The sequence below is a fragment of the Volvox carteri genome, assembly GCF_000143455.1.
Source record: "Volvox carteri f. nagariensis unplaced genomic scaffold VOLCAscaffold_4, whole genome shotgun sequence".
In the NCBI taxonomy this organism is placed as follows: Eukaryota; Viridiplantae; Chlorophyta; class Chlorophyceae; order Chlamydomonadales; family Volvocaceae; genus Volvox; species Volvox carteri.
In genome coordinates, this window is record NW_003307547.1 from 1,642,087 (window position 1) to 1,662,652 (window position 20,566).

The 20,566-nt window shown below is 54.5% G+C and overlaps 3 protein-coding genes across 3 annotated transcripts; 1 reads left to right on the plus strand and 2 right to left on the minus strand.

The window, feature by feature from the left end:
- Positions 1-46: 46 nt before the first annotated feature.
- On the plus strand, positions 47-1,609 carry VOLCADRAFT_87094 (uncharacterized protein; the record flags this gene model as incomplete). The annotated part of the gene is made up of 1 exon (XM_002946731.1): positions 47-1,609. The coding sequence occupies one exon, from the start codon at positions 47-49 to the stop codon at positions 1,607-1,609; it is 1,563 nt and encodes a 520-aa protein (XP_002946777.1).
- A 7,517-nt stretch (positions 1,610-9,126) lies between these two features.
- VOLCADRAFT_56182 (CCCH-type zinc finger protein) lies at positions 9,127-10,579 on the minus strand (the record flags this gene model as incomplete). The annotated part of the gene is made up of 3 exons (XM_002946918.1): positions 9,127-9,354; positions 9,775-9,834; positions 10,511-10,579. Coding segments are annotated over 3 exons (357 nt in total), but the record flags the coding sequence as incomplete, so codon positions are not given.
- A 3,867-nt stretch (positions 10,580-14,446) lies between these two features.
- Positions 14,447-20,452, minus strand: VOLCADRAFT_79370 (uncharacterized protein). Its single transcript, XM_002946919.1, has 10 exons — positions 20,395-20,452; positions 20,143-20,325; positions 19,839-19,898; positions 19,257-19,476; positions 18,609-18,734; positions 18,049-18,207; positions 17,428-17,519; positions 15,977-16,078; positions 15,404-15,468; positions 14,447-15,011 (listed from the first exon to the last, which is right to left on the minus strand). The coding sequence occupies exons 1-10, from the start codon at positions 20,440-20,442 to the stop codon at positions 14,900-14,902; spliced, it is 1,167 nt and encodes a 388-aa protein (XP_002946965.1). The 5' UTR covers positions 20,443-20,452; the 3' UTR covers positions 14,447-14,899.
- Between the last annotated feature and the right edge of the window lie 114 nt (positions 20,453-20,566).

Below are 20,566 nucleotides of genomic sequence, written 5' to 3' on the forward strand. Positions count from 1 at the left end.
ATTTTAGCTTCTAGCGCTTTGCATCGTTTAAGGCTTTTGCGAAACCATGGCAACTTGCCCTCTTGGATTTGGCGGTCAGGGAGCTGGAAAGGATGAACTATCGCCTTATCACTGTGTCCTTTGCCGGGGCCTGCTGCACGACCCCGTCGTCACAAGCGGCTGTCGCCACACCTTCTGCGCGTTCTGCGTGCGCCGCTTCCGTGATTGCCCTGTTTGCGGCGCCGACATCGATAGCACCAAGCCTGACACCTCTTTAGCTTCCACAATAAACAAAATACTACTGGGCCACGCGAAGCTCATGTCCAAGCCATCCGCTGCAGCACCGCCGCCGGGCATCTGCCCCGCTGCCATCGCTGCCTCGACCTCCGCGAAACCAGCCTCCTGCCCCGTGACCTCCGCTGGCAAGGCCCCGGCTGGCTCCGGAACCTCGGAATCGAACCTAGACCTTCCATCATTACTGCTGCAGCTCGCGCTTCAGTCCTTGGCCGGAGGCAACCCCGAGGCTGGCTTGGCCCGCCTGGACTTGTGCACGGACGCCCTGGTCGCGCCGCCAAAAGACCCAGCCGCCCCTGGAACTCCCCCTTCCGAGCCCGCCTACCAAATCACGACCACTAATACCGCTGATGTTGCAGCTTCTACTGCCACTGCCGCAGCCAGCCTCGTTCCTGCGGTCGCTGCCGCCGATGCAGCAGCTTCCCACCCCACCACCCTTGACGAGGACCAGGTCTTGCGCCCGCACCTCGCGGCGGCGGCAAAGGCCAGCTCCGAAACCGCCATCCGGCTGGGCACTATCCTCGGCTGCAAGGCCGACTGCTACCGCCGTCTTGGCGATCCTGCCGCTGCGCTGCGTTACTACGCTGCCAGCTTGATCTGCCTGGCTCATTGGCGGGGCCGCAGCAGAGAAGCGGACTCGGCAATCTCTGTGACCCACAACAAACAGGGCGATTTGCTATTCATGTCGGGCCGCCTGGCAGAGGCGAAGGAGCAGTATGAGGCCGCGCTGGAGATACGGCGTGAGGTTGTGTCTGCAGGGCCACCGGTGAGGGAGACGGTTGCCAAGGGCGCGAATGGCGAGGCGGCATTGGCAACGGGAGCGGGTGCGGAGGGATGCGCGCAGGTGGCGGTTGTCCAGGACTTGTGTGATTTGGCTGTCAGTTTGTGCAAAGTCGCGGATGTGGGTTTTATGCTGAAGGAGGAGGCGGAGCAGCTGCGTCTGCGGGAGAAGCCGCAGCAGGGAGTGTCGGAAGGGCAAGCAGCGGACCCCGCGGTAGAGCCTAACCAGGCGGCGGATGAGACAGAACAGGAGGATAAGCAGCAAGGGGAGCAGCACGAGCAAGATCAAATCTACATGGCCAAGTTAGGCGATCTGCTGAGTGAGGCACGAGGGGTGCTGCTACGCTCAGAACTTCTGCCGTACGCGCGAGCCTGCGGACTGGCGGCGGCGGCAGTGGCGGGGGGAAGCAACGGGCAGGCCCGGGGAAGGCAAGGTAGTGGCGGAGGCGGTTGGGAGGCTGCGCTCGCGCCGCCGCTGGTGACGCGGTACGGCAAGGTTTGGGGTGCCATGGAGCAGCTGAATGGCAGGCTGCGGGAGATGAAGCAGAAGAGATAAAACAACGGTGTTAAAGCATCCTCCCATGGCCACACACGACGCGGCAACAACAGGAAGTGAGAATACCACAACCGTTTTCCTAGATTTTAGCTTTTTTGTTCTATTATGGATCGCAGGTAGCGAAGTACATTGCGAGGTAGGACATGCGTTATGCAGGAGATGTGCACATGTGAAAATCCTTCAGCAGGCTTCCCCCTCCTCTTCGTCATATGTCGCCCTGAGCCGCTGGCGGAAGGGAAACGTCCGAGGCATACCATAACGAGGATGGGCTGTATTTTCGTAATTTCGATATCGATGTCAGCGGCGGAGCGTCGTCGCGGGTGTGCGCATGATGACTTGTGTGCAACTGAGCGGAGTGCCATGTAATTTTACATTTTCGGCCAGGCAAGAATAATGTGGTCGTGTCGCAGTAGTTCCCGGATTTATCATATGTGCAGGAACGTCTGCTGTTCCAGGGGGGGGCATGTGTCTTTCGGGACTTTCCATGCAGGTCGCGTTTGGATGGGGTATCTTTCGAAAAAGAGACGAACCACTGCACTTTTTTTCGCATCTCGCTCCAAGAGGCTGTGGACGGAGCCGCCAGTGTGTGGGGGTGTATTCATGTTTGTTTAGCTGTCTCCTTGGTTTCGGAGCTCATTCGTTCTGGCATCTAAAAATCCTTACGTCTATCTTCTCACATATGCGCATTATTATTAAGGCACGCCCGCGCGCGCTCGCGCGCTGTGGACTGCGCAAACCCTCCGTGGGCTGCTGCCGATGCATGAGTGGTCGCAACATGCGCGACGTTTTGCGCAAAGTGGTGCTACTGCTGTCTGTTGTTAACCTCAGCCAAGGTGCCGCAGCTTTGCTTTCGTCCTCGGGTCACAATGGACGGCGACAAGGGCTCGGTAATTGTCCAACAACAGCTATCGCAACCGAAGCCATATGACTCTACTCGCCTCGTTTGGTTTATCATTTTCATCGCTGCGGGCCTGGGAAGGGGAAGTACGTATGGCGCTAGTTTTTTTTGCTTTAATGCCTCGCGCATCTTTTTTTCATCCCTGTGCGCGCGTTGGAGTATGTTCACTTTGTGGGGTTTTAGTGGGGCTACACACGCACATCCTCTTTTGTTCAAAATCATCACAACGCTTGATAGCTGTGTTGCTGTGCTCTTTCTTTAGTCTCGATCTTTCATTGGCAAGCGAGTCAGGTGGGGAGGGTGCTAAATGAGAGTGCTAGATGCGGCTGAAAGCAGAGGCACGCAGTAGTAGGCAAAGCCTAGGGCGAAGGTGTGTGCATCAACAGGGAACATCCGCTCTTCACTTAATGACGCCGTTGGTCCCCTTGGGTTGCCGGACGGGGGAGTATGCGGCGTCTTGCGAGGATGGAGTACAACATTTTCAAGTACAAAACGCGCATCCTGTCTCCCATGCACATATGGGGAAACCGAACGAGGCGAGGTTGTTGAATTTTACTCGTTCAACCTCACACACACATACTTCGTAGGTATATATGTGTGTGTGTGCGCGCTCCGGAACTCCCAGTGCTAGTCCGGCAGAGGCCCATTGAAAGTCTCTGTGCACTTGTCCAGCCAGCTGGCCGGCCTGTGGAGCCGCGCGCATTCCTGGTGCCGCCCTTCGCTGTGTCTTCCAGCTGGGGCTATCTGTACAAGCCTTGTGGGGCGCATTAGAACCGTGTCATATGTCAGTGGACAGTTAGTCAGTTAGTGCATGTGTAGCGTCTTATTGGCGGTAAGGCAGCTCCTATAAGGTAATGTATAGATCATGGCCTTTAAAAGGCCTTTTTAAGAAGGACTGTTAGCGCTCTTCCTTTTATTTAGCTAGCTAGCAGGCTGCCTTAATGGTATATCATATAATGGTATTACCATATACATATGAGCTTATATACACATACATACAGGTGTTCGGCACAGCGATGCTGGCGACATATTTTGTTCCGTATGGTATCATCAGGCCTAGGTTTTGATTAAGTTATGTCTCGTCGTACGTGTCGTAGTACATCATCAAGAGAGTGTGCGGGTGCACGCCCGCGGTAATCTCTGTTATCCACTCGGTGGAGTCGTAGTGTGCGTAGGTGGCATCTATAGCACAGCGCAGCAACGGTAACGAGCCCTCGGAGTCGCTTGTTCCAGTTCCGTGTAATACCGTGTAACCAAGGTTGGCGGCAGTGTAGTACCCTGCCCAGGTGTACCACGGGATTTGCATCCACCAATCGCGATCGGTAATTCTCTAATTCTAAAAAAAGTCGTGATACAACAGGCAGGCAGAAGTGCTCATGTAATAGTACACAGGTACAAGCAAGGCGCGGAAGTGTGAGAAAACTTGACGTGCTTTTAATATGGAGTTATATTTGGGACATTAAGACGCGGATTTTATCTCCGTTGTGAATTTTGCCATAATATACGTAGAATAATAAATATAGTGCCAGTGGCGTATCAGCTTCTACTTCGTCAGCTGCACAGGGGAGGGACGAACGTGGTCAGGACTAGGGTACACTCAGCAGCTACTTCTTCAAGAAGTTCGATGCGGAAAAGGGCTCGGCCCCGGTGCAGCCAGTCGTCCTGGTGCAGCCAGTCGTCCCGCGGTATTCTGCAGGGGAGGCTGTACGCCACTGGGCTGCAAGTGAGAAGGAACGGTGTCGTGTTTGGGCTAATACGCTCATTATTATGGATAGCTCCAAGGGCCGTGGGTGCGGCGGCCGGTGGCGTTGGAGTGATGTATGAAACTGGTGTATATACACTTGCTGCTAAGGCGGCGATGCAAATCCATGGACGGTGCATTGCGCGCCGCATCCATCTCAACCGGCTGAGCTTGGAACCCAGCCTCCTTACCACCCGAACTGGAGAATAGTACATGTGTAGGAAGTGCGTGAAATGTTATTCAGAATTACATACGCAATGTTTTAGTAATTTGTACCGCAGCGTCATCCGAACTCCCGAAGGGCAAAGGCGCATATAAATGACGATATACAGCGCCGCCGCTGCAGCAGTGATCTGTGGTTTTTATCTTTTGCTGATTATTCCACAATATTATCCCATCTTGTGTGAAAAACAAGTGATTATGCTCATGGGCTGCGTGAGAACGGTATTGCCCGTTACATGATTGCCTGATTCCCCGCACTACATCTTTACTACCAGTATATCATATGAACCGCATACAATACTTATTAGGTTACTCCCTGCCTTCACCTCGTATAAGATTACATACATGCACGCCGATACATCAACTATATAAGCATACACAATCCATGAAATATAAACGCACTGCACGCACACGCATTAAGACACTTCTCTATTTCTGCTGTTCAGTTCGCATGAAGCTATTAACCCATCAATATTGCAAACCCGCATAAACTTTACCTTTTCCTCCTAATAACGAAAACTTTATACTACAACCCGTTGGAATCCAACGACAAAACTACTAACACGCAGATAGACCCGCACACATAACAGTCGATGTGCAGATGTTCTTGGACTTTATTATTATTATTATTTATAATAGCGATGACGTTATGCACTCCAGGATGTGGACATAAAAGACTGTTTTTGACCTCAATTTTTTGTCGTCTAACGATCGCAAGCAAAAACAAAGCCGTCCACGCGCGGTGTCTGGGTATCGACGGAAGAAACGGGACACATACGCCGTCGCATGTCACGCGGGTTGAGGGGGCGCGCGCGAAACCCATGACGTGCGAACGTATGAGTTCCTGCTGCTAATGCAACGTTGGTGTAGATTGTCTCTCCCCCTCAACTTCAATCGGCAAACGCAGGTCGTCTTCCGCTTCTCCCGCCGAATGCACATACGCCTAATTGTTGCGAATACCGCGCACAACCCGCGCATATTGCCTACTTTAAACCGCGTACAGATAAAGCCAAGGGCTTCTTCATTCTCCTGGAATTATCAATATCCCCCGTCACAATCGAATCATATAATCTACAAAAGACGTGCAAGAACAGACATTGCAGATTACGAAAAGGAGACCGACAAACAGTTACAACATACAGTAGTAGCAAGTCGTCGTCATCATCATCATCATCATCATCATCAGGCTCCAAACGTTGCGCCAATAAGGGCGAACGACCCCGCAGAACTGTACACACATTCACAACCGACTACTCGTCCTTTCGACGGCAGCAGTATGTAGTGACGGGGAGTTAATAACGAACCACCGACACCTTAGCACCGGCTGATACTCAACCAACCGCCGCGGCTACAGCCATCACAGCAACAGCTACAGCCATCACACCGACAGCTACAGCCATCACACCGACAGCTACAGCCATCACAGCATCAGAGCGAGGACAAGCGCGCCGGCGCCAAGGCGGGCAAAAAAAACACAAATAAAAACCTATGCCTTCTCATGCCGCATGATGTGAAGTGGTTAGCCACAAAAAGGCCATGTTCCCGCCATTTTTTTCCTTCATCCGCCGCTTTTCGTTTTCAAAAGCTTTTGTGCAGTAACGGAGGCGACAAGGTCCTCCCCTCCCCGGAGAGGCCTTTTGTCGTCCAAGGCACGTCCACATCACGAGACGCACGAAAGCAAGACGGCATGCCGACATGTGGTATCTCTCTCTTCACCTCCTCCCCTTCGCACATGATACTATACAGCTTCATGTGTCCGCCCTCCTGTTTTCAAACAGCAACAAATTGCTTCGCCAACATACAGCACAGCGATGCTACCAAATGCGCTAAAACATCTCTCCAGCTCTTGGGATATGTTTTTACATAAACCCTTTTCATTCCAAGGGCGCGTAAGTCCATTTAAAAGAAGCGATTTCGAAACTGGGGATAACTACACGCCAGGGCGACATAAACCTCTGCTGTATCATTTAAGAAGAACCATTTCCGAGAAATCATAATCCTGTTTCCGAGAGCATTATAATCTTGGAAGTTTCGTTATTTGAAACCTCCCTCTCCAATCCAATATCGTAGTACACAGCAGGATGTTCATCGAAACACACACTGATAAGAAACGTATGCGTGCGGGGATCCCGAAGGCGCCGTACGGTACGGCATTACCGTACCAGGATGCCCGCCTCGCCAGAATCTTTTAAGGATTAAAAAACATAATCAAAGCACAGAGCGTACACTAAGCTTTTCGCCATGCATGCCATAACAGCGACAAATATACTTTCGCATCGGAGTTGGCATCTCTCAGCCATAGTACTAGAGTACGGCCGAACGTACGGCATATATGCCTAGCAAGTAGGATGCCACACGCTGCCCAGCCGACTGGCCAGTGGTGCCCATAATGGCCCGCCATAAACCGCTCCCTCCTTACTGTTCGCTGAAGATGATCAATGTCAACATGGACAACAGATGACGTACTGTACGAGCAATTTCTCCTTTTCCTTTAAAACAGGACAATTATAAAAGGACAATTAGAATAAACCCATCCTCCAGTAGCACCGCTTGGTACCGGACGACAAGATCGCAACTGAACTGAATAGAAAACAACACTTCTCGAACCCCATCCCCCCTTCCTCCGTAATTTCCCCCGGCCATTCAGCCGGGCATTCGTCATCCCCTCCCCCTTAACAGCCTAAAGCATGCGGTCATCAACATGCGGCCCCAAACATGTTGATGCTGATGGTGTCTACAGGGAATCTCTCGACAGCGAAAAGACGTACTGGATCTATCAGGCCTTGGGTAATGAAAGGACCCACAGGTAATGAAACGCGCATAGAAACGGCTTTTGTGCGTCGTGCCACTTTCTTGATAATCGGGAGAGACACACAAAAAAGAAAGGGCCATTTTAAGAGATTATGTACAGACAACATGACGGCCAAACTCTCCTCCATCAGGAGTGGGTAGATGGGATGGGATGGACGTGTCCCCTCCCTATCAGCCGCACGGCAAGAGGAGGGACCACGCGAAATGGTTGTTGTTTGGTTGGTTGTTGCAAATATAAAATAAAAACCACACGCTATGAGCACAAAAGTGCCTCCGTGACTCTTTCCGGCCTCGCTGCCACTGTATTGCACGCCGACAAGACCACCACCGCTGCCACTGCCACTTTGCCACTCCCACTGCCACTCCCACTGCCATTCCCACTTTTTAACATCATACCAAGAAACGTCGTGTGGTGCGAAGCCGCCTATAACCTTGTCTACAGGCATTTGTACGACAGTACGGCAGTATGGAGTCCCAAATGGGGTCCCAAATGTTCGCACTCTTCACACTACCCCACAGCCCCCACGGTGCTCAGATTTCGAAATCGTCCCCTTCCCAACCCTTTTATTGGCCCCGTCCTTCCATCGACCCCCTGCTCCCACAACCCAGCAACAAAACCCCGTGGGACTACTGCCAACTACTTCCCCATACAAGCATACCCTCTTCAAAACTTCTTACCTTCCACCTTTATTATTACCCTTGGAATCGAACAATCGAAAGAATACACGAGGAAGGCACATGCGCGAAAATCCACATGTATACCATTTTTACTGCTACTCCCAACTACCCATCCACGTTTAAAACTGTCAACTGTCAACTACCAATTGCCCACAATGCTCGTGACTTCAGCGTGGTGCTGCTACGGAAAAAAAGACTTTTGAATGAAAAGACTTTGAAGAAAAGACTTTAAAAATACTTTTGAGAAAAAGATTCCTGATTATTAGCAGTTCCTGGAAGACGGAAGGGAAGGGAGGGAAGGTTCTTCCAAGACGGTGCCTAAACAGGCCGCCTCGGCAGATCAGATCAGCTGCTAAAAGTTTTTTCCCGTCTTCAAATTCAAACCTCATCAGCTGCTGCCAAGTCACTCTGTGCACACCTGCACCGCCAGTCCCTCAGCAGCCACCGCAGCCCTGTCCGACGACGACGGCGACGGCGACGGCGATGGCGACTCCTTGCCGCTACTGCTATCGTCGCTACTACCGCCAGCATCCTCCTTGGCGGCGGCAGAAGTTGCGGTCGATTCCTGACAACAACAGCCTGATGGCGGCTGCGGCTGCGGCTGCGGCGCCTGGGAGCTGCTGGCAATCGCACCGGTGCTCATCGGGGTGCCTGAGCTGGACGTGGCCTTGCCGCTGTCGCTAGTCCGACCAAACGCGCTAAACAGCGCATCCGCGGCCGCGCCGCCAGTGGCGACGCCGTTGGCGACGCCGGCATCCGTACCGAGCGATCCAGCGGCGCCCCCACTAAGCAACGCGAGGCTGGCGTTGACGGCGCGGCTGGCGGCGCCGTTGCCGCCGCCGCTGTTGGCCGCCGGCAGTTGCATGAGAGGCGCCAGCTGGTCGCACAGGCGAGGCATCTTGAATGGCGGGGAGGAGAGGGAGGCGCTGTGGCGCGATGCTCCCCGGCCGGTGGGCGAGAACAGGGGTGTCTTGGCGGGCGACAGGAGCGATGCTGCAGCAGCGGGAAGAGCCTGAAGGCACGAAGGGTCGTCGATGATCGATGGAATATAACCGAAATGCATGCACAGTCAAAAGGACAAAACAAGACCTTAAAAAAAGGTGAGCAGAATATCCCACAGGTTTTAGGATTTCAGGCGGTTTTACGATTTAGATTTTACATTTTAAATTAAGAAGAACTCACCCCGTTGGCGGCGCCCGGCGACCCCGCGCTCCGCGACCACACAGCCGTACCGGCTGCCTCCGCCGCTCCCTGGAGTGCAGCGCCACCGCCCACGTTGTCCGGGCCCAACAGCGGACGTGGCGTGCTAACAGCGCTCCCCGGAGCGGCAGCATGGATGAAACGGCACCGATTGCCGTACTGGCAGATACCAGTCGCCGCGAAGGTACGGCAGTGCTGGGCACGAGGGAAAGGCTTCGTATCAGTTGCAATCGGTGAACGGTTAAGTTCGTCACAAGCACGTGCTGCTGGTCGTGGATAAGTAGGTAAAAAATTTGCTGATTCCACACACAAACGAATTTATAAACTAGTGAAGGAATACGTAGTACAAAATACAAAACCCATGACTCTACGCGCCATAAGGATATAAATAGGATTAGCGGGTTTTCATGTTTTCATGCTGCGCTACCATAATTGTCGAGCTAAACCTTGGGCCCCTTACGACTCTCGTAAGTCCATCATCGTAACTTAAAACAGTTACCGATCAGTGGGCTTTATTAGGACTCTGGGGTAAGAAGCCCCCTACGGCTTTATTAGAACTCTGGGGTAACAAACGCCCTAGGGAAAAACGGATTGCAGTTACGGCGCTTGTCATACCTCGGTCTTGTACTTGGGGTGTCGTACAACTGGCCGCAATTCCTCTGGACCATGAGCGAACTGTTTTGAGATTCAATTTGGACACAATCAAAGCGCGGGGGGGAGCGTAGGGGAGAAATGTTTTATAGTAGCAACAAACATGTGCGAACTTTCCTAGCGCGATATAAGAAGCAAGGGTTGTACGGCACTCATTCGGGCGTACGGCACTACACGTAATATTTATTACACGTAATATGACGTCAAGGCCGTGTCATGTTGCGGAGGTCATTGCCATTATGCAAGAGAAAACGCTGGCGTTGAATGAAGTCACCATATACCAAGTCATCACGATGTCTAATAACCTGGTTCACAGTCTTCATCTTCAATATTTCCATTCTCCTTTCTAACCCGTCAACTGTATGTGCATACATACATACACCAGGAATGGAATTGGGCCGCTGTCGACCCGGCAGATTCCGTTGGATGCCGGTGGTGGGTGCGGAGCCTAAGCGATCCACTGAGAAGTTGACTAGGGTGACTGGATGAGGGTGCGCCGAAATACCGGGGAAGGCAGGGTTTCGCCGGGTAGCGATCACGGATGAAGATATGACCCCCCTGTCCCACACATCATACACCAGTCTGGCCCGGTGAAACCTTTTGTTTAGGTGAAAATCCTCTACGGATGTCGGGTGACTGGACGAAAGAGTTTACATACCAACTTACATACAGATATACAAACGTACATACACACAAACACACTCGCCTGGCACTTGCTTCCGTAACGGCAACTCCCCGTCTCCGTCCAGGAACGGCACATCTCCGTCTGCAGCAAACAATCATAATGGGGCAGCAAACGATAGGGGGAATGGTAAGAAGAGTATTTATGTCAAGTGCATGAGGAGGATTCTCCTTGACTTTGGGATAATATAGATTTTAAGGAGTACAGCAAAGTACAGCAGAGTACAGCAGATGTCAATACCTACCTTCCGAGCTAAAACACAAACACAAATAACAAGCTGCAAGGCGACAGAACATACATATCCGTACATATGTGTGTAAATACATACATATATATACTTCCAACCCCCCCTGCACCTTGTACAGCGTGTTGTGTTTAGGCCCGGTTCCTCGCGGCCCAGGTGGGCTCGACAGGCCCGCCAACAGCCCCTGCGGCGCCATGGCCGCCGCCGCCTGTGTCGTACGCGCCCCCGCCGACGCCCCTGGACTACTCAGCCCGCCAAGACCGCTCAGCGCGCTGGAGTTCCGCCAGGACGGCGAACGCCACGTGCCGCCGCCAGGACTGCCGAAACCCGCCAGGCCGGCAAGGCCGGCGGCGGCGCCGGCGCCGCCGGCGCCCAACAGCCCAGCGGCGCGCACGGCGGCAGCGGCGTTGCTGCCGCCGCCAGCTGCACCAAAGTCAGGCAGACCGGCGATGGCGTGGTGGGTGGCCACCGGCAACATGAGGTTCGGTCCCGGGGGACTGAGGAGAGCTGCAGCGAAGCCCGGGGGGGGCCCCACGCAAGCGCCGGAGGCGGCGCCGCCGCCGCTGCCGCCGGATCGGGAGCTGACGGCCGTTGCCGGCGAGTACGGCATGGCGAGTGATAGTGGTAAAGGAACTCCAACGGCGCCGCCGCCGCCTGAGGCGGCGGCGCCGCCTGGTGCGGATTGCGTGCCGCTGGTAGTGGCGTCGAGCACCCCCGCCGCTTGCGCCAGCGCGAGTACGACATCGTCATTCAATCCGCCAGTGTCCAGGCCCTCCTGCGGTTGCGGCGGTGGAGCAAAAGAGAATGGGTCAGCAGCTGAAAGCGCACGGCTATAAAAACACACGGCTGACAAGGTAACGAAAACAGTAACCAACACTTTGCAACGACGACAACAGAAACCAACCGAACGTGCACCACTTAGTAGTGTGTACCGTAGTAGATGACTGCGCAAGGACTGCGCGAATTTTATTTTTCAGCTTTTTTAAACCTGTTACGTGATTCGACCGTAATAATTCTCTTACCCTAATTATTTTGCGTTTGATATGCCATTATATAAGGTTGTTATTATATAAGGTTGTTGTAATGTTCATTATTGTAATCCAGTAATCGAGTTAAGATTCCTACTTACGTTGAGGAGGGCCGCGGCCGTCGCTGGATCCAGACTACTCGCCAACGTGGCCGCCGCTGACGGCATAGCGGCGCCGCCGCCAGCAGCCGACGGCGCCGCCGCCGCCGCACTAGCTGACGCCAACAGAATCAAAAGCTCCGCCGCCGTAGCCGTGCGGCAGCCTTCACCACCGCCGCCAGTAGCGGACCTGCCCGCCGAGTCCGCCGCCGCCGCCGCCGCCGCCAGGCTCGCTAGAGCCAGCGCGTTGTGCTGGTTAACGGCGGCAGTGTTGGCCGCCGCCGCCGCTGCCGTCGCCGCAGCCGACGGCATGCCACCGCTGCCGGTGCCGGCGGCTCCGCCGCCGCCTCCACTCATCATCGACAACGTCGCCCGCGTCACATCCATGGCGCCGCCGCCGCCGCCGCCGCCGCCGCTGCCGCTTCCTTGCAGCCCAGGGCTTCCGCTGGAGCGATTGGTAGCAGCGGATCTAGGATGATATTGAAGTTGACTGGATCCAGAGCCGGCAGATCCAGATCCAGATCCAGAAGGCCCGACGGCCGTCATCGCAGTGTTGCTGGCGGCCACTTGCAAATCCAATGAGCCCCTCGCGCTGCGAACACCCCCTTGTGTGTGGCCGCCGCCGCCGCCGCCGCCGCCGCCAACAGGACGGTCGGCGTGGGGCCCGGCGGGGGCGCCCGGGGAGCTCTGAGCCAGCGAGCCCGGGGTGCTAGCACCTGCAGAGTGGCGTCAGCGATCAGGCAGGTAATAACCGTAAACTAACCTACAACGAAATTCCACAACAAAAAAACAGTCACGCATCTTTGGGTGCATTGCAGTCTTTGGGGGGTGCGCGTGTATGTGAAACGTATGACTTTTTTAATTAGGGCTTCTTCATTTCTTAATTAGGATTTTAATATTAATTAAGATTTTAATAGCATCTTTATCATTCTTTAAACAGCAAACGACAAAGTACGAGAGGTACTGCAAACCCCAAAGCATCCAAAGCCAAGCGCAGCATGACTTCCAAACTCAAAGCGCGCAATCCTCTTGCCTTCTCACTCACATACCTGTTGCCTGTGCCGTACCAACCACCAGACCGGTGGCCGGGTCAACCACCAAGTATACCTGACCAGGCCCGAGGCCCGCTGGGGAGCCCTGGCCCTGCGGCGCCCAGCCGCCGCCGCCGCCGCCACCACCCTGCGAGGTCGGCGCCGCCGCTGACGGAGAGCCGTCAGGCAGCGGTTGAACCTGCATCGGCTCGGGCTTCGTCGGCGCCGGTGCCGGTGACGACACCATGCCGTCATGTGATGTCGTCGCCAGCTTGAGGCCGCCGGCGCCGCTGAGAGAGGTACGGCAGCGGAACGGCGACAGATGCGGTGCTCCGTTGGCAGTTGGAGAGCCGCCGGGGGAGTAGGACGGGACGGGGCCGCCTGCTTCGCTGCCGCTGGTGGCGGTAGTGGCGGCGGCTCCGCTGCCGCCGTCGCCGTGAGCGGGACTGGCGCGGCCGCTGTCCATGGGAGACCCTGGCGGCGGCAGCGCACCCAGCGGCAAGCCGCGAGCCGTCGCCGCTGCAGTTCCGCTGCCGCCGCTGCCGTCGCTGCCGAAGCTACGGCCGCCGATGCTGTTCATAGTTTGAAGAAAGGATGGGGATGTAAAGAGCTGGTCGCCGATGCCGCTGCCGTCGCGGCCTCCGCTAAGACCCGACATGGACTTCGTCGCCGACGCTGGCATGGAAATTGCTTGGGAAGTCGGCGACTGTTGAAACCAGGCGGCGGCGGCGCCGGAATGGCAGGAGTTGTTGAAATTTGACTGCGGCGTTGTTGGAATTGAAGCTCCGAAGCTTACCGCAGACGAATCGAACTTGTCCACGAGCGCGCTTGCCGGCCGTTTTAAAGCGCCGCTCGTTGAAAATTGCTGTTGTTGTTGTTGTTGCTGCTCTGACGGTGTGGCTGGCTGGCCATGGGAATTCGGCGCGATGACAGCCGCATTAGAAGGGGGAGAGGCCGCACAGGGCCGCGTCACCGCGCGGCCCCAGGAAGGTCGAAGGCTGATGTTTTCGGCCAGAGAATCTTCTTCAAAGCCGACAACAGAGCCGTTGGCAAAACGTTGACGCTTTTCAGCGGCGGCTTCAGTCTTGACATGCTGCGGCGGCTCTGTCATCATGGCGGCCATGTGTTGCTCTTGAAGTGTCGAAAAAGTTTGTCCAGTTAAGGATAGGCGGAACTGTCGGCTCTTTTTTTTTGAGTCACCGAAAGGTCACAGGCACGCCGAACAACACGAAATGGCTTCGGCAAGGAAATTATTAGCAAAAAGAAGCATATAAAAGAGCAATTTGACTTGGCAGGCTGATGTCGCAAAGAGCTCCGCAACGTTGTCTGGGAGCTTGACGACCCGGGGGACGCAGCTACAACTATTCTTCTCAGGTTGAGAGAAAAACGCTTTCCTTCAAAAAGATATTGTAAGAGCCTATTACAGTTACAATCTGCCGCGGCTGTTATGCCGGGCAATACCAGTTCCGCGGGAGTTGGTGAGCAGGCTCTGAGGCGGCGGTATCCAGATTCACTTTTATATTCACTGTTTAAAACAGGTCACAAGAACTCAAGTAGTAGCATACGCTTGTGCGCGTCTCAGATAGCTTTTGGATGATATGGGAAAGCATCGTTCAGGCCATATTATATACTTTCCCGCCGGCGTGTGTTCCGTACAGGTTTGTCATCCTGCACCCCGAAGGGTCGCTTCACTCTGCGCGCTGCCGATCCACAACGTTGCATCTCCAAGATAATTCCGGAGCTGTCTGTAACAAATACTTTGTACTTCGTGGCTGCCGTAAAGACGGTCAGGAAAGCACGTCATCTAAGGCCGCCTGTCGGCGTCATAGGCACAAGCTATCCTAACATTGCACAGCGACATGCCGAGCCCCCTCTGCGCTGCCCATTACACGAACATGAGTCAACACACTATCGGAAATGCACACCCGCTCACTTCTCAGCCACTTTCCAAACCTTAACAGCACGCGCTTGCCCGCTCACAAAAATTACAACATGCGCGAAAGCAGTCACGGCACGAAAAATTCGCGCCCTGCGATATCTGAGATCTTGGCCCGCTCGTCCTGCTTTAACGCCTCGCACTCCAGTCGCAGCTGGTTGAACAACACGGAAGAAAGGTACCTGTAAAGTCCGTACATATCAAACAAGATCCACAATATTTAGACAACATTTCCTTCAACTGCGTACCTGGTTAGTGGTCCCTAACGCCATACTGCTTAGGCCTTCCTAACAGGAGCCAACCCAAATGTTGAAAAAATAATTGCCACCCGAAAGTGCAACATTTTGGAAGCAAGTTGGATCTACCTTGTCTCGCATCTTACACACCATTGCCAGCAGTTGCCGTCCTTATGGGAAAACGATTCGCGCCTCTCAGGTTGCGGCGCAACAGACATTCAGCTAAACGCGAAATGGGCTGTGAACGCAGGTACTGCCGCTCTCTCTCTCTCTCTCTCTCTCTCTCTCTCTCTCTCTCTCTCTTTCTCTCTCTCTCTAGCTAGCACGCAGGCACGCACCTCTCGCCAAACGACGGAAGCACCACGACGACGAGCTTGCCGGCATTCTCGGGCCGAGACGCGACCTGCGAACACCACATGCCGCCGGTGAGGGCACAGGGGGCTACCGGTGCGTCTCTAGGAAGGTGCTGCTGTGCAAACCCAGATCCCAAAACCCTGGCCGGCAAACAATCCCCTTGCCCGCCGCCTAGCCCACTGTGGCATATGTCCCCCCCACACATATAACACACGGCGGCCTGTGTCGTGCAGTACTCCTCTCGCGTCCCCTAAAGAAACGGAAACAAATGTTTTTCCCACCGGACAACCCCATTCTACACTCCTGTATCCGTCTATCTTCTAGTAACAGAGGTTCACTCGTCAGTGGTTCCTCTGAAACCCCAAAAACGGTCCCTTCCCGCAACCCACATATCCGCCTTATTCCATCTCGCCAGAGCCACACTCCGCCTCCCGCATCCTCCTACTTTCCGATCCCCCACTTTCCCGCAGCAACCCACTTTTCCCATTTCCTCGCTTAACTTTTTTGCCTTTGTCTTCCCAATAATCACAACCCCTTTTGCATTCACCCGCACCCACCTTGATGGCCGCCGCCACCGCAGCTCCGGAACTGATGCCGCAAAACAGCCCCTCGTCAGTCGCTAACCGCGCAGCCATCGCCACCGCGTCGTCGCTCTGAACCTGTATATTTTGGTTATTGATGTTACGATATGGTCAGATTGCCGGGCAGAAGACATGAAGTGAAAAATCACTTCATCACTTCACTTGTTCCTGCTGAAAAAGTTAAGATGCGCTAAAAGATTCAAAAACAACAGGCAAAAACAAAACAGACAGTAAAGCGGCCTTGGGATGAACAGGGTTATTCCTCAGTCTGCCACAGCTCGAAGAACCGTCGGCTCGAGGCGGCTTGACAGGACCAGGGTGGAGGAGAAACTACGCCGCAGCCAGCCTGCCGAGCCCCACATCCCACGAACATATGCAACCCAAAGGCCGCGTAACGACCTTAACAGACCACAGTACTCTCACCTACGTAGCTATATTGTACCACTAGGCGTTACATGCCTATGAGGTTTTGGAACCATGTCCGTTTACAGCGTCGGTCTGTGGCATACCAAGTTTTGCGACAGGAGGTCGCAGAATCCCTCTCCAACCCCGAAGGGCCCGGATGGGGGACACTACTCCTCCGTTTTCTATGTTTTTTGGGGCACGATGTATGGAAAGAGGCCCCGCAAGGGCTACACGAGGTAGACGAACGAGTGGAGTGGCTGATGAACAAACCAATGCCAGAAGGTGTGATTTTGGAGTTCAAGGACCGATTAATGAGTGGTTGGAAGCATACGCGTTTAGATGTCCAGCCTGACGTGTATCCGTCAGACGGCAAGCAACCAGGAATTCACATGGCGAAGTATAAGCATTGGATGGGGCTGGCGGCCGAGCAAGCGGGCAGGAAGGAGGTGCTCCCGCACATCACAATGTTATCCCACGTTCGGCGAATCGCAAGCTTATGCAGTTTAGGCTTTGCTGTTGGGCACTGGCGGCTAACAGAGCGCGTAAGGGACGGCGTTATATACCTAGGGAGGAGCGAGTATGCCCTTGCTGCGGCACTGATAGCCACATCGAGGATGAGAAACACATTTTGCTGGACTGTCCGGTTTACGACGGAATCAGATCTGATATGGGCTTTCCACGCTTCGAACATATGAAGGACGCTATGAAGTGGGAACCTGAACGCCTGGCAAGGATGCTGGAACGTATATGGTCCCACCGCAACTCCATCGTTCCCTTTGGTCGTTAGTATACTTCATCACTTGTTTCGCTGGAAGTGCGAGGTAGGATGGTGCTTATAGGCGATTTGGCAGCCCTTGAGCCCTCGGCTCGTACTAGGGTGGTTTGCAGGTACGGGGAACGCACCCACGACCATGTAACAACAACAACAACATGCCTATTACAACGAAGAGGCCCGATTGCCGATATAAAGGAACATGGTCTTGCTGCCGTGGCGGCACCGACGACTGCTAACCCAAACTCACCTTGAGCACTTCGTCGTACACGGCCGTGTTGAGGATGGCGGGCACGAACCCCGCGCCGATGCCCTGGATCCTGTGTGGCCCAGGCTTGCCCCCTAGACGCAGGTAGCGGAGGGCCGAATTATCGCGGGGCATCATCACCATAATCATGAGGTCAACCTTGGACCCAGCAAGATGGTGTTATTGCGCATCAACCACCACCTTTCAATTTTCCTGACTTTCTGTATCGGATGGCGATCAAGTCTTACAGGCTTCATACTCGACTAGTGGTAATGCATCCAGCTAAACCTAAAAAAACAATAAAAAAAGTCGTAAGCATAAGGCAGGATATGGAACATGCTACTTTCTCTCTTTTAGCGTTCATTGATGCTTCATGATGCTCTTAGTATGTATGTACTGCTTGTGTATGTGTGTTTTACATATCGGTCCGGGCCTGCGTGTGCGTGTGTATGTGTGTGCGTAGCGGTGTTGTTTGCCTGACCCACCCGTTCACCCACCAAATCGATTGATTGACACTCGTAATCATCCATCCACTCACTCGCTCACCCACTCAGCCATACAGTTCGCCTCAGTCGCCCGACCACCCGTTAAATCACCCAATCCCCCCACTGCCTCTTAACCCACCCGACAGCACGGGGCTCTCCGCCGGCTCCACCGCCACCACCTGCAGCCCCTGCTTGACCGATTTGAGGTACTCGCCCGTACCGGTCACCGTACCGCCCGTACCCACACCCGCCACCAGAATATCCACCTGGCCCACAGTGTCTCGCCAGATTTCCGGACCTGATGAAAAGCAACAACAACAACATGGCGCAACGACACAGCAAGGCGAATTAAACCAAATAAACAGCACCGTGTTCGTGTTTTTGCATTGCGTTTTTTTTGCTGTATTGCAAAAAAGCGCGGCAGGACGGTACAGCGCTGAAGCCTGGCGAAGAAGAAGCACAGAGGAGGTTGCATTTTGGCGTGTCGGAAGTTATTCGTGTCGGAAAAAAATTTTATGTGTCTGACTTGACGCGACTTGACGGAGGACAGGAGAGGCAGTTCGACGCAGAAGAACACAACGCCCCCGAGAACCAACGCGCGTTCGTTGTTGTCGTTGTTGACTCGTGACTGTGATGTCTTCTGGTCGCCACCGGCTTTCAGTGAGAGGGCGGCGACAGCAACCGCAACAGTAGCCTTACCCGTTGTAAGGCGGTGGACTTCCGGGTTAGCTGGGTTTTCAAACTGCTGCAGGATGTACGAGTTGGGCGTCTTTGCTGCAATCTCGTTGCACTTCTCCACAGCACCACGCATTCCCTTGGCCGGATCTGCAAAAAATACGGAGAAAAACACACGCAGGCACACGCGCAGGCACGCCAGCACAGGCCGTTTAAATTGACAGGCCATCCACACAGGCCGTTTAAATAGACAGGTAAAGACACGAACATACGTTACAGACAAACACACAAAAGAGGACACCAGCATCAGTTAAAAAAGAGGAACGGGAGCAGCTCCCGGAACTTCGAGGTATACTGGGCGCCAAAAGGGGTACGTGACATGGTCGCGAGGAAACACAGCAGAGCAGGACGAGACCGAGACCGAATCTACAGCCTACAGCACACCATCCTAGGTCCTGATGCCACCACGCAATAAAAAAAGCGTTCCATAACCCATAAGCATGCCAGGAATGCCTTCTCTTCTCTTCTTCTCACAACACTCCCGAAAACACAGGCGCGCCAACACTGTTTCAGCCCTCCCTCTAACCCTACCCTTAACACCGCGACCAACCCGACCCATTTCAGATCCCCCCAGGAACATAGACCCCACCCACCCCGCCCCCGGCCTCTCGCCTGTTAGCACCAGCTCCGCACCGAAGGCCCGCAGCAGCACTCGCCGCTCCAAAGACATGCTGGCCGGCATAGTGAGGATGAGCTTGTAGCCCCGAGCCGCTGCCACGAAGGCCAGTCCGATACCCGTGTTGCCGCTGGTGGGCTCCACAAGGGTGGTCACACCGGGCTTGATGGCGCCGCGCTTTTCAGCGTCGTCAATCATGTTGCGGCCGATGCGATCCTGTCAAGGGGAGCGCAAAGTGGGGTGCAGGAGGAGTGGGTGGGTGTAGACTGCGGGGGCCGGGGTGTTTGGGGGTAACGTAATGGTGGAAAAGGAGGTGTCGATGGAAAGCGAGTTGGTTTGGTCCTTCTCTTCGCTACCTCCGTTGCGAGATGGAATCAATATCCCCCTCCGTTTCTCTCCGGAGTCCCTTCGGAAGCGGCGATTACTACTTAACGTTTGCATTATGCCGTTATCAGTAGGCCGGTTCCGTTCTAGAAGCCGCAGCACGTTTCGCAGGCGTCAGGTGTAAAGGGCCAGGGTAAGCGACGTCCCAGGAGGGTGTGTGTGGAAAGTGTGTGGAGAAGTGTTGGGCGACCTACCTTAACACTGGAGCAGGGCTGCATGATTTCCAGCTTAGCCGCGACACGAGCAACGCAACCCTGCGGCGCAACAGGATCGAGGGGGAGGGACGCAGGGCGGGATAGTAACGAGGGCTCCTGCGGTTGCGGATCGTTAAAGCTCCCCTTTCGTGTCCGGGCGCATAGGTGTCATCAGCGTAATAACCAGGACAGGGGTTCACGTGCGGGGCGTGGCCATGGGTTTCCACAGAAGTGGGTGTTGGCACAATGTTTCCGGTTTTGGCATGCTTCTCGGCGGAGGCACGCGCTCCGTCAAAGTCCGCACCTTGGTGACACGGTTAAGGTACACCATGGGCGTGTTACCGATGACTTCAGTAATGTCGCTGCAGATCTTCTTCGGCTTGCTTGGAGCGTCAGCTGGTGCTGCCGCCAAAGTCGACTCCACGACACCTGACGACGCCTGAAGGCGGAGGCTCAAGGGTCGCCGTGCATGCTGCCTAGCACCTGCCTGCAAGCAGCGCGCAAAGATGTGAGTCCGGGCTTGGTTGCTGAGGAAATTCAAATGCAAGCATCGCACCTTCCCAAAAGGCCTCAAGGCCTGGCGGGAAGTATGCACCGCTTGCATGTTGATCGTTAATTTAAGGAGCAACTGCAAAGTCAAAAGGAGGCGGAATTAACCTCGTTCCTTCAATGTTGCACGACATTCGGACTGCGGTAGGACATCATGCAGGTCGTTCCGATCATGGGCC